Source organism: Panulirus ornatus, chromosome 9 (assembly GCF_036320965.1).
Source record: "Panulirus ornatus isolate Po-2019 chromosome 9, ASM3632096v1, whole genome shotgun sequence".
NCBI lineage: Eukaryota > Metazoa > Arthropoda > Malacostraca > Decapoda > Palinuridae > Panulirus > Panulirus ornatus.
Window position 1 is genome coordinate 44,586,331 of NC_092232.1, and position 13,858 is coordinate 44,600,188.

Consider the following 13,858-nt stretch of genomic DNA (forward strand, 5'->3'; position numbering starts at 1 on the left):
TGGTAAACAGAGAAGAGGTAGTAAAAGCTTTGCGGAACATGAAAGCCGGCAAGGCAGCAGGTTTGGATGGTATTGCAGTGGAATTTATTAAAAAAAGGGGGTGACTGTATTGTTGACTGGTTGTTAAGGTTATTTAATGTATGTATGACTCATGGTGAGGTGCCTGAGGATTGGCGGAATGCGTGCATAGTGCCATTGTACAAAGGCAAAGGGGATAAGAGTGAGTGCTCAAATTACAGAGGTATAAGTTTGTTAAGTGTTCCTGGTAAATTATATGGGAGGGTATTGATTGAGACGGTGAAGGCATGTACAGAGCATCAGATTGGGGAAGAGCAGTGTGGTTTCAGAAGTGGTAGAGGATGTGTGGATCAGGTGTTTGCTTTGAGGAATGTATGTGAGAAATACTTAGAAAAGCAAATGGATTTGTATGTAGCATTTATGGACCTGGAGAAGGCATATGATAGAGTTGATAGAGATGTTCTGTGGAAGGTATTAAGAATATATGGTGTGGGAGGCAAGTTGTTAGAAGCAGTGAAAAGTTTTCTCTCTTACCCTTACGTTACTTACTCAATCAAACCACCTCACACCACACATTGTCCTCAAACATCTCATTTCCAGCACATCCATCCTCCTGCGCAACCATACAACATTGTTGGAACCACTATTCCTTCAAACATACCCGTTTTTGCTTTCCGAGATAATGTTCTCGACTTCCACACATTCTTCAAGGCTCCCAGAATTTTCGCCCCCTCCCCCACCCTATGATCCACTTCCGCTTCCATGGTTCCATCCGCTGCCAGATCCACTCCCAGATATCTAAAACACTTCACTTCCTCCAGTTTTTCTCCATTCAAACTTCATACATACATTGAATAACCTTACCAACCAGTCAATAATACAGTCACCCCCTTTTTTAATAAATTCCACCGCAATACCATCCAAACCTGCTGCCTTGCCGGCTTTCATCTTCCGCAAAGCTTTTACTACCCCTTCTCTGTTTACCAAATCATTTTCCCTAACCCTCTCACTTTGCACACCACCTCGACCAAAACACCCTATATCTGCCACTGTATCATCAAACACATTCAACAAACCTTCAAAATACTCACTCCATCTCCTTCTCACATCACCACTACTTGTTATCACCTCCCCATTTGCGCCCTTCACTGAAGTTCCCATTTGCTCCCTTGTCTTATGCACTTTATTTACCTCCTTCCAGAACATCTTTTTATTCTCCCTAAAATTTAATGATACTCTCTCACTCCAACTCTCATTTGCCCTCTTTTTCACCTCTTGCATCTTTCTCTTGACCTCCTGTCTCTTTCTTTTATACATCTCCCACTCAATTGCATTTTTTCCCTGCAAAAATCGTCCAAATGCCTCTCTCTTCTCTTTCACTAATAATCTTACTTCTTCATCCCACCACTCACTAGCCTTTCTAATCAACCCACCTCCCATGCTTCTCATGGCACAAGCATCTTTTGCGCAATCCATCACTGATTCCCTAAATACATCCCATTCCTCCCCCACTCCCCTTACTTCCATTGTTCTCACCTTTTTCCATTCTGTACTCAGTCTCTCCTGGTACTTCCTCACACAAGTCTCCTTCCCAAGCTCACTTACTCTCACCTCCCTCTTCACCCCAACATTCACTCTTCTTTTCTGAAAACCCATATAAATCTTCACCTTAGCCTCCACAAGATAATGATCAGACATCCCTCCAGTTGCACCTCTCAGCACATTAACATCCAAAAGTCTCTCTTTCGCACGCCTGTCAACTAACACCTAATCCAATAATGCTCTCTGGCCATCTCTCCTACTTACATACGTATACTTATGTATATCTCGCTTTTTAAACCAGGTATTCCCAATCACCAGTCCTTTTTCAGCACATAAATCTACAAGCTCTTCACCATTTCCATTTACAACACTGAACAGCCCATGTATACCAATTATTCCCTCAACTGCCACATTACTCACCTTTGCATTCAAATCACCCATCACTATAACCCAGTCTCATGCATCAAAACCACTAACACACTCATTCAGCTGCTCCCAGAGCACTTGCCTCTCTTGATCTTTCTTCTCATGCCCAGGTGCATATGCACCAATAATCACCCATCTCTCTCCATCAACTTTCAGTTTTACCCATATTAATCGAGAATTTACTTTCTTACATTCTATCACATACTCCCACAACTCCTGTTTCAGGAGTAGTGCTATACTCCCACAACTCCTGTTTCAGGAGTAGTGCTACTCCTTCCCTTGCTCTTGTCCTCTCACTAACCCCTGACTTTACTCCCAAGACATTCCCAAACCACTCTTCCCCTTTACCCTTGAGCTTCGTTTCACTCAGAGCCAAAACATCCAGGTTCCTTTCCTCAAACATACTACCTATCTCTCCTTTTTTCACATCTTGGTTACATCCACACACATTTAGACACCCCAGTCAGAGCCTTCGAGGAGGATGAGCACTCCCCGCGTGACTCCTTCTTCTGTTTCCCATTTTAGAAAGTTAAAAAATACAAGGAGGGGAGGATTTCTGGCCCCCCGCTCCCGTCCCCTCTAGTCGCCTTCTACGACACGCGAGGAATGCGAGGGAAGTATTCTTTCACCCCTATCCCCAGGGATAATATATATATATATACGTACATATATACATACGCATACACATGCACATACACACACCCACACACACACACACACACACACATGTGTGTGGTGGGAATAAATAAAGGCAGACTGTGATTTATGTACATGTGTATATATGTATATGTCTGTGTGTGTATATATATGTATACGTTGAGATGTATAGGTATGCATATTTGCGTGTATGGACGTTTATGTAAATACATGTGTATGTGGGTGGGTTGGGCCATTCTTTCGTCTGTTTTCTTGCGCTATCTCTTTAACGTGGGAGACAGCAAAAAAGCAAAATGAATAAATAAATAAATAAATAAATGATATGAATGAGAGAAAGCCAAGAATTATAAAGAAAACCACTCTTGAATAGGAAGCTATATTGTAAAACATATGTGAGTATATTTACCAGATGTAAAATCATGTAAAAATGAGGTGATTTTGTTTGTAGTACATAGACACATACAGTCTAAGAGCCTGAAATGTGAATAATAATGTTCTGTGAAATTTCATTACAGGAAATTATGTTGTAGAGTGTCAAAATTTCATAAAACTAAGCAAAATCTTACCTTCTGTTTATGCCTTGGGCTTCATGTAATGGTCCCTTTAAATGTGAATAGGAGAGAACTAGCATTTGATTGAAGAATAACTTAATTTATTAGTACTGTGCAAACATATATGAATGAAGGAGTGATTAGGAAAAAGAGAAGACGATAGATTGTCAGAGGTAATTAATCAGCCACTTTCCATATCCACAAGGTCTCAGGAATACACAAATCAAAATCACAATTTGCCAGGTTCAGAATTTTGAAATCCTTAGATTATAGTGTTTTTCATATTCCTCTTATTGATATTTAATTAGGGAGTTCATTATTTATACTCATACCTTTTTTAAACAGTCATCCAAAATGTTCATCTAATTGCATAGGTCTCTCCTGTGTATCCTACCCCATGGATGTTACTTTTGTAATTTTGCACTACAAATAAACTTACGGACATTGAGATCTTAACCTTATATTTCAACAGGTTACCTGTTGTGTTATACGGGTGGTGAATGCCATCCAAAAATGAACATTGGAAAAATTAGCTTGATAATTTGTGAGTTTTCTTTAGAGAAACTAATTAACTGGTCATGGGTAAGGTGATTTCATATAATTTTTTATATTTTAGCAGTGATTGTCAGAGCTGTTTCATAAAGATGTTATCAAGTAATCTCAGTGTTCCTTTCTTCAAAATATATCGGAAATATTTTATTCCTACCTGCTTTGTAAAATGATGTGGGTCTTAGACACCTTAGATAATCAGTTAATGTTGATATCACATTAGTTTTAGATTTTAATGGCAGTTAAGAATCAGACTTAGTGACAAGGCCTGTGTGTGATGTTTCCTGTAAACTAATGTAGAGAAGATGTTATTCTCTGGAAACATCAGTATCTTCAACAGGAAGTTTGTTCTGATATTCATTGTCAAAAAGTGAACAAGTGAATAAATTGATAATCTTTTGATATGTTTTTGAACAAAAACATATCATAAGCATTTCTGTCATAGAATGAAGGCTTAAAACTAATGACCTAATCATCAGCTTACATAACAATGTTTGCCTCATGTACAAGGATGATAGGCAGGCAAACCAAGGCATGGGAAGAAAAACTGATAATATTATTTGAGGCACTAATTCTTTCATGAATTGGCTGTTGCTGCATTTTAACATTACCTTACAAGGTAGGTAACATAGAGGAATTAGAAAGTGTCCAGAGAATTTTCATAACCCATATTATGTGGTAAAGGAACTGACTTACTCAGAATGACTGAAATCTCTGAGGCTATACTCCCTAGACTGCAGATGGGAAAGGTATATAGTCATCTATACCTGGAAAGTCATAGAACATACAGTTCCCAGCTTTCGTTGGAAATAACATTCTTTTCGCATGACAGGCATGGAAGACCTTTTACAGTACTACCTCTGAAATTCAAGGGTGCAATATGCACAAAAAGAGATACCTTAAGCATAAGGAGGCCAAGACTCTTCTATACCTTGTATATTATCATCAGAAATAGAATGGGATGTGCAGTTTCATCCTGTCAACAGTGGTGAGAGAAGAAAGTAAAGAGACTGACTTTGAGGATTCATGTCAAAAGTGGAATGAAAGTGTTGGAGATGAAGGTTATGGGTTAGTTGATTGGGGCTTAAAAATTCAGGAGGGCAAGAGGCATGCAACAGATTAAATGAATTGGAGTATTGTGATAAGTATTTGGAGGGGTGAATTGCTGTCTGTGGACTGGACTAGAACATGTGAAGTGTTCAAGGTAGGGATTGGTTGTGAATTATAGTCTCACATTTCATTCTGTTCCACTTGACAGCTAGAGATTGAACGTACATGAGACGAAACAATTGTTTGCTTGTTTCTGATGCCACTTAAATGAAATAAGAAAGGCAGTTAGGTAAAAGAAAAAATGTGACTGAGGTATATTGTGATGCTAGCTTCTTTATCTCCTATTTTTTATCTTTTCATTGTTGTGACTTCAACAGCATGTCACAATATCTTACACCATTATATTAAACTGTGTTACTGTATTGTGTACTATGTTTTTCCAATATGCTGAACAAAATTAATTTCATGATGTATTATACCATGTATTTTGTTGCTTTATATTGCACAATTTCATATTTCAGTGTGTTACATATTTTGATTCCGACAATGCTTATGATAAAGTGAACAGGAAATCACAAGGAAGATTTGAGATTGGATGATTTTCATGGAAGACTTTTGAATGATGTTACTTGCATTTAGACAATGCATAGGATAAAGTGAAAAGGAAATCGCTAGGCAGTATTGAGATTGGATGATTAGCATGGATGACTTTTGAATGCTGTTTCGAGCTTTTACAGTGGAAGTAATTGGAGAGTAAGTGGTAGTGTTGGTATGAGTGAGTGGTTTGAAGTAGATATGTGAGTGCATATAAGATGTTTGAATTCACCATGGTTATTTAATATTTTTATGTATGGGGCATTACATTAGTTAATAGTGCAGTAGGATGAATTAGGTAACACAATCATGGAGAAAGTACGTTCTGTAAAAGTTGCTGGAGTAGTTGCATTCAGATATTGCTGTGTTGTTAGATAAATCAGAAGAGGCTGGGGTAAATTATATGCTAGTGTGATGGTGCGTAAGACAAGAGAACAAATGGGAACATCGGTGAAGGGGGCTATTGGGGAGGTAATTACAATTAGTGGTGATGTGAGAAGGAGATAAAGTGAGTATTTTGAAGGTTTGTTGAATGTGTTAGACGATAGGGTGGCAGATATAGGTTGTTTGGTCGAGGTGGTGTGCAAAGTGAAAGGGTCTGGGAGAATGGTTTGGTAAACTGAGAAGAGGTAGTGGAGGCTTTGCAGAAGATGAAAGCTTGCAAGGTGGTGGGTTTGGATGGTATTGCAGTGGAATTTATTAAAAAAGGGGTGACTGTATTGTTGACTGGTTGGTGAGGATATTCACTGTATGTATGGCTCATGGTGAAATGCCTGAGGATTGGTGGAATGCATGCATAGTCCCATTGTACAGAGGCAAAGGGTATAAAGGTTATTGTTCATATTACAAAGTTATAAGTTTGTTGGGTATTCCTGGGAAATTGTATGGTTTGGTCACATGGAGAGAATGAGTGAGGAAAGATTCACAAAGAGGATATATGTGTCAGAGGTGGAGGGAATGAGGAGAAGTGGGAGACCAAATTGGAGGTGGAAGGATGGAGTGAAAAAGATTCTGAGCGATCAGAGCTTGAACATGCAAGAGGGTAAAAGGCATGCAAGGAAGAGAGTGAATTGGAAAGATGTGGTATACCGGGGTCGACTTGCTGTCAAATGGGTCCTAGTGCTACTTCGTGCACGTGTGGGGGGAGGAGGGTGCCATATCATGTGTGGCGGGGTGGCAATGGGAATGGATGAAGGCAGCATGTATGTATATGTACATGTGTATATATATGTACATGTCTGTGTATGTATGTGTATGTTGAAATGTATAGGTATGTATATGTGCATATGTGGGCATGTATATATACACATGTGTATGTGGGTGGGTTGGGCCATTCTTTCATCTGTTTCCTTGGGCTACCTCACTAACGTGGGAGACAGCGACATAGTATGATGAATAAATGAATATAATGGTGTATGTAGGAGCCGGATGCTTCTGAAAGCAAATTTGAATAAGGGTAAGGGACTTGTATTTGAAAGGAATGGGGGTTCAAAGTGTTGTCTAAGTTTGCATAGTGAGGACCTGGAAGTTATGTATGAGTTTGAATTAGATTAGATTAATTTGAATTTAAATTCAAGTCATGCATGGTAGGGAAATGGAGGTACACTGAAAGCTGAGAATCTTAAGCATTTTGTGTGCAAGAAGTTAGCATGAAGGAGCGCTTCACCCAGTGCTTAAGTTTGGATATGAAAAAAAGAGTATACAGATTCGGATGAATGAAAATTAGGAGCATTGAGATTGTGAACTTACACAGCATAATTTGAATTAGATGTATAGATAGAATGTAATGACAATGAGAGAAGAATATGTGGTATGAAAAATCATTAGAAAGGTCCATGTATGAAATACTTTTAGATGGCATGGTCATGTCGACTGCATGACAGACGATAGGTTAGTTAAAAATTATATAGTAATACAGTAAAAAGTACAATGTAAGAGATTGGATAGATGCATTGATAGAATTTATATATCAAATAAGGATGGTAAAAGAATGTTTAAGGTCAGATGAAATAAAAGCATTTTGTGAATGAAGACACTTGGCTGACTTACTGAGTCAGCATAATGTGCAATGTGAAAAGTATGAGGTACTTTATACTATGATTATGGAAGTCCAGATTTCACTTTAAACTCTTTGGACTTCGGTAGAGAATGTAATGGAGATTGTGTGTACCTGTGCAACCCCTTGGAGTGGAAAGGGAGTTGATTATGATGCAGAGATATTTGATAGTTATTTACAAAGAATTACTTCATGAGAATTTAACCAAAACAGTATTACCAACCATTTTAACCATCTTTTTTTTTTTTTTTTTTTTTTTCCCCAAAAGAAGGAACAGAGAAGAGGGCCAGGTGAGGATATTCCCTCAAAGGCCCAATCCTCTGTTCTTAACGCCACCTCGCTATCGCGGGAAATAGCGAATAGTATGAAAAAAAAAAATAAAGGTGAATAAGAGATGGAATGAGTATTTTGAAGGACTTAAAGTGTTTGGTGATGGGATTACAGTTATGGGGTATTTAGGAATTGGAGGTATGGGAAGTAAGGGATTCATGGTAAATGATGTGGCAAAAAGGGAAGAGGTGGTGAAAGTCTTACGTGAGATAATGTATGGTAAAGCAGTTGAAGTTTTCAAGAAAGAGGTTTAGAGTGTTATGAATTGGTTAGTCAGGATTTTTAGTGCATGTATGGCTCATTGTGACTTGCTTAAGACTGGCAAGATGTCCCTTCAGTGCCATTATATAAAGTCAAGGGAGAAAAAATAGAATGATTTACATATTACTACATGGTAAGTTGTATGGGAGAGTGGTGATGGTGAGGGTGGTGTCATGTACAAATCACAGACTGGGGAAGAAAAATGTGATTTCAGGAATGGTAGAGGACTAAGTGTTTGCTTTGAAAGTTCTGTGTGAGGAGTACTGAGAGAAACAGAAGGATTTGCATTTGGCATATGTGAAACTAAAGAGAAAGCCTGTGATAGGGAGAAACAGAAGGATTTTGATATGGCATTTATGTATGTGAAGAAAGCTTATGATGGGGTTTCATAGAGGTGCTTTGTGGAAGGTCTTATGAAGACATGGTGTGCAGGTCTGCAGTATGTTAGGAGGCAGAGTGCTTTGGAGGCAAGTCAGTTGCTGCTTGCAGATTGCATGGCTCTGGTGTAAGATCTGAGTGAGAAATTGCTGAAGTTTTGGAGGGTGTGTCAGAGGAGGAAGTGTAGAGTTAATGTGAATGAAAGCATTGTAACAAGGCTAACCAGGGGAGAAAGACACTTATTTTAGTGAGTTTGAGGAGAGAGAACATGAAACAGGTAGGGTGTTTTAGACTTTTAGACACTTGGGAGAGGATATGGTAGAAATTGGAACTTTGGGATATGAAGTGAACCATAGGGTGGGTGAGAGGGCATAGTTCCTGTTTGTATACATTGAGAAGTACGTGGAAAGAGCTTATTGTCTGTGAGGGCAAAGATGGGTATGTTTGGTGGTATTGTAGTTCCACTGGTGTTGTATGCTGGATTTTTGGTCAGTATAGTAGTCTCGTGGGATTGTATTTTGAGTATGTTTGTTGGTTTATTAGTCTCACTGGGACTGTATGGATGTAAGTCAGGGGCGTTAGATATCTAGCCAGAGTACGAGAGAGAGTGGATGTGTTGGAAATGAAATACTTGAGGACAGTATGTGGTGTGAGGAATGTCAGTTGAGTAACATCATTAGAGAGAGGTGTGATGAGGAATGTCTGTTGAGTGACATCATGAGAGAGAGGTGTGATAGTATGAAGAATATGTTTTGAGAACTGAGTAGGGTGTGCTGAAATGAGATGGAGATAAGGAAAGGATGAATAAGAAAGGACTGATTAGGAGGATAAATGCATCAGAAGTGGAAGGAACAGAGAGAAAGGGGAGACTTAGGACAAAATGGAAGGATGGAGTGAAAGATACTTTGAGTTATTGGAGTCTGAACATGGAGGGTGGGAGGCATCATTGAGATAGACCAAATTGAAATTATGTTGCACACAAGGGGTGCCATTCTTTTGCTGGGTTAGACCAGGGCAGTGGTCAGGGAAAACCATGGAAAGGTCTAGAAATTGGCTGTGGATAGGGGTACCCTGGTTTCCGAGCATTGTACATGACACCCAGAGAGTGGATATGAATAAATTAGTGCTGTTTCTTTCTGTGTTCTTGGTGCTTCTTCGCTGAAGTGGGAAAGAGGAAACAAGTATTGTATAAAAGATTTTTATTAACATGTTAACGAAGTAAATTTTTTATGAATCATTGTATAAGTTGTGTTAATCAAAAAAGAGTTGCCAAACTTAAGTAATGCTTATATATTTTGTATCTTAATTCCTTTACAGGCCCTGGTGCCAACATGAGCTACTTGCCTCCTTGGGCACCGGCATCAGGAGGGGGACATTATCCTCCTCATGTGCTCTCCCCACACTCCAGTTCCACCTCTTCTCACTCACCTCATACGTCACACAACACAACTCAACCACTAAGCAGTGCATCAGTGTATCAGAATCTCTCCCCTGTTGTAAAAAGTACTTCAGGTGCAAGTGTTTCAGTTACACAGTCTAATAGTGCACCCAAGCTATCTACTGTCCCCTCTTCCGGTTCTGCATCTTCTTCCACATCAGCAATTTCATCTCCGCCATCTGCATCTTCACTTTCTATTGGTGATACATATGAGCCCCAGGGCTTCCAGCGCCCAGATACACCTGCACCAAAGCGTCCTGACTTGGGAGATGTTGTCAAATCAGAAAATGTCAGTACAATTGATACTCCGCCTTCTGAAATGTTACTTGCCCTTGCTGGACCCAGCTCACTGGACCTCAAATCACCCAGAAAGTATGTTAGAAGGTATGACTTTGTTTCATACATGAAATTCATGATTGATTCCAGTTCCTTTGTATTTATTTTTCTAACAATTTTCAAGATTGAATTAAAAGATTATATTCAAGCAGTGTTCCAATATCTGCACAGGATTAGTAGAGAAGATGGTCAGAACTCTGAAAAGTTCATAAAGATAAATAGATTTAAAATTATTTTTTGAGCATGTTGTATTTACAGATCACCAGCAAAATATCCAGCTCCGGAACAGTTAGCTAGTCCAGTCATGTTTTCATACCAAGGCAGAGGGAGACCACGGAAAAATTGGACTCATGCAACGGTAGGGATATTTTGACTTTTTTGTGTTCACTAGTTTTTAAATGTATATTTAATATAATTTCATTCTAGAACAGGAATTTCGTACTGCAAACTGACATTTATTTTCTCAAATCTTTAATTTTCGGTATAATTTTGCATGAATGATTTCTAGTATTTTGTAACCAGTGTACTTCTCTCATAATTGTATGGCATCCAGGAGGTGGGATGTGGGATGCGGGCAGCTGAGAAAGGATATTGAGTGGTGGGATGATGATGTAAAGTTGCTAGTGTAAGAGAAAAAGAGAGATGAATAGGCTTTACTTACAAAGGAGTGCAATTGATTGGAAGATGTACAGTGCAAGAGAAAGTGACAGCTTGTCAAGAGGAAGGTGCAGGAACTGACAAAGAGGACAAATGAGAATTGGGATGAGTACGTATCAAACTTCAGGTAGGAGGGTGATAGTGTGAGAAGAATGAGAACAAAAGGGAACATTGATGAAGGGGGGACAATGGGTAAGTAGTAACAGGCAGAGATGAGGTGAACAGGAGATTGAGTATGAGTACTTTGAAGGATTGTTGAATGTGTTTGATGATAGGATGGCAGATGGAGGGTGTTTGTGTCAGAGAGGTATGCAAATTGAGAGTATGGCAAGTGGTTTGGTGAAAACAGATGAGGTTGTGAAAGCTGTGACTAAGATGAAATATGAGATGGCAACTGAAGTAGATGGTATTGCAGCTGAATTTCTTAAGAAAGGAAGTGACTGTATGGTTGATTTTCTAGTTAGGATTTTCATTGTATGTAAAGATTATGAGGATTGGCAGAGTGTACGTATAGTGCCATTGGAAGAGGCAAATAGTACAAAGATGAATTATAGAGGTATAACTTTTTAAGTGTACCTGGTAATTAGTATGAAAGAGTGGTGATTGAGAGGGTGGTGGCATGCACCGAGCATCAGACTGGGGAGGAACAGTGTGGTTTCAGAAATGGAAGTGGATGTATAGATCTGTTGTTTGCTGTAAATGTGTGTGAGATATACTTTGAGGAAAAGAGGAATTTGTGTGCAATTTTTATGGTTATGAAGAAGGCATATGATAGGATTGATAGAGATTCTTTGTATAAGGTGTTATGAGTATGTGGTATGGGAGGAAAGCTATTTGGAACAGTGAGGAGTTTGTATGAAGAGAGTAAGGCATGTGTGCAAGAAGAGGATGAGTGATTCCAGATGAAGATGGGTCTGCAGCAAGGGTTTGTGATATCACCATAGTTGCTTGATTTGTTTATGGTTGAGGTGGTGAGGGATTTAAAGAAAAGGGTTTTGGAGAGAGGGGCAAATATGCAATCTGTTAGGGGTTAGGGGACCTGGAAGGTGAGTCAGTTTAATGTCTGCTGATGACACAGCACTGGTGGTAGATTTGAGTAAGAATGCAGAAGTTGGTATCTAGGTTTGGGAGAGTGCGTGAATAGAGAATGTTGAGAGTAAACCAGAATAAAAGTAAGATTAAGTATTAAGTTTAGCTGTGGAAAGGTACAGGTCAGTTGGGGTGAGAATTTGAATGGAGAAAACTTTGAGGAATTTAAGTGTTTTAGATACCTGAGAGTGAACATGGTAGCAAATGGAACCATGGATGCTGAGGTAAGGCATGGATGGTTGAGGGAGTGAAGGTCCTAGGAGCATTCAGTAATGTGTGGAAAGAAAGTCCACTATCTGGTTGGGCAAAAATGGGTATATTTGAAGGCATAGTAGTCCTAACAATGTTGTATAGATGCAAAGCATGTGGTGTTAGGAGGATTGATTAAGAAATGATATGGTAAGATAGAGGTTTGGTAGTAAGAAGAGTATGGTTGAGGGAACTGAAGAGGATGCTCTGAAATGGTTTGAACATATTGAGAGTATGACTGAGGAGAGGTTGACAAAGAGATTTGTCAGAAGTGTAGGGGACAAGAAGGGGAAGGCCATATTTGAGTTAGAAGGAATGAGTAAATAATGTTTAGAAAGCTTTGGCCCTGAACATGCAGGAGGGTGAAATACATTTGCTACCAGTGAAATTAACCAAGTTATATGATGCAGCTGATTATGGATAGGAGACTGTATCATAAGTACATTACACATGACAGCTAGAGAATGAATGCAAGTTAATGTGGCTTTTTCTTCTTGGCTGTAACTCACTAACACAAGAAACAGCAAGCAAGTATGATAGACAGAGAGAATTGGCTGTAACTCACTAACACAAGAAACAGCAAGCAAGTATGAAAGACAGAGAGAATTGAGAAATACAGGACCTCTTGATTTATGCAGTAGTTACATACTTGAAAATGGCTGTTTGAACTAAAAATGCAAAAATCAAATAATTTAACTAATAGAGATTAGGATGTTTTGTTATTATTAAGACAGTACCAAATATTAAATCAAAGAAAAACTAAAGTAAGTATGTACCAGGAAATATGAAATCCGTACAGTGAATTTTATTAACAAGAACAGAATCTAACAGACTTTGAATCTTAGTGCAGTCTTCTCTTAATGGGAAATTTATGATCTCTAAGGCATTCTCTTCCAAAATATTTTGGTCTCATCCACATTAAAAATCCACTTAGGAAAAAATAACCTCCTTTTTTAGTAATGGTGTTGAGGGTTTTTGGGAATTTTTTGGCAGCAGTGACATCAGCAGAAGCTGCCTTACCAATCATCTTCATGTGGTAGTTGTAGTTTCCTAAAATTTGCAAACCAACAAGGATTTGCTTGAAATGTCTTCACTACTCTTTCTGCCTTTGTCAAGTCCTCATATATGTAATCTGGGCCTTTGCTTGTATGTCAGTCATGCTTACAGGAACTTCATCATGAGTTTGGTGTTCAGTCATTATGCTCAGCATTCGTTCCATTCTCTCAAGAATCAAATATTGGGAATACAAGGTCTTTCGTGCACTGATTAATGTTTCGCTCTTGACACTCTCCTAGATTTCTCTGCACTGTCACAGATAGTCTGTAGGGTAGATTTACTAATTGCAAGGGCACACTTAATACAACCTGTGTTCACTCACCCTTTTCATAATGTTGGAGCACATACATTTTATCTCAGTGGTAATAGCCTTATGTTTCTTAGCACCACTGACACCGGGAAAATTTTAAAGATGGTTTGGTGTCATGAAGCTTGGGGCAAAATATGTGCAATAAACAATATACTGCAGCACAAAATGCTGTATTTCTCCATAACTATTGAGTGCATCCTTGCCATGCATACAAGTGCTTCTTGCATGGCACTATCAGCAGCACACGATCATTCTGGCAACCCAATGATGATTGCTTTATTCCAAACTTAAGTCTGCATAAATTAAAGATG

The 13,858-nt window shown here is 38.9% G+C and overlaps 1 protein-coding gene across 3 annotated transcripts in view; it reads left to right on the top strand.

The window, feature by feature from the left end:
* Positions 1-13,858, top strand: part of LOC139750381 (uncharacterized) — a 102,559-nt gene that overhangs the window by 18,771 nt on the left and 69,930 nt on the right. The window contains exons 1-3 of one of the 3 annotated variants that reach the window (XM_071665115.1): positions 2,902-3,035; positions 9,730-10,234; positions 10,445-10,544. In XM_071665115.1, the coding sequence (XP_071521216.1) occupies positions 9,744-10,234; positions 10,445-10,544 (591 nt within the window). In that variant the 5' untranslated portion in view covers positions 2,902-3,035; positions 9,730-9,743. Of the gene's footprint in view, positions 1-2,901; positions 3,036-9,729; positions 10,235-10,444; positions 10,545-13,858 lie in introns of those variants that run through there. The other 2 variants (XM_071665113.1, XM_071665114.1) reach the window with 2 other exon arrangements.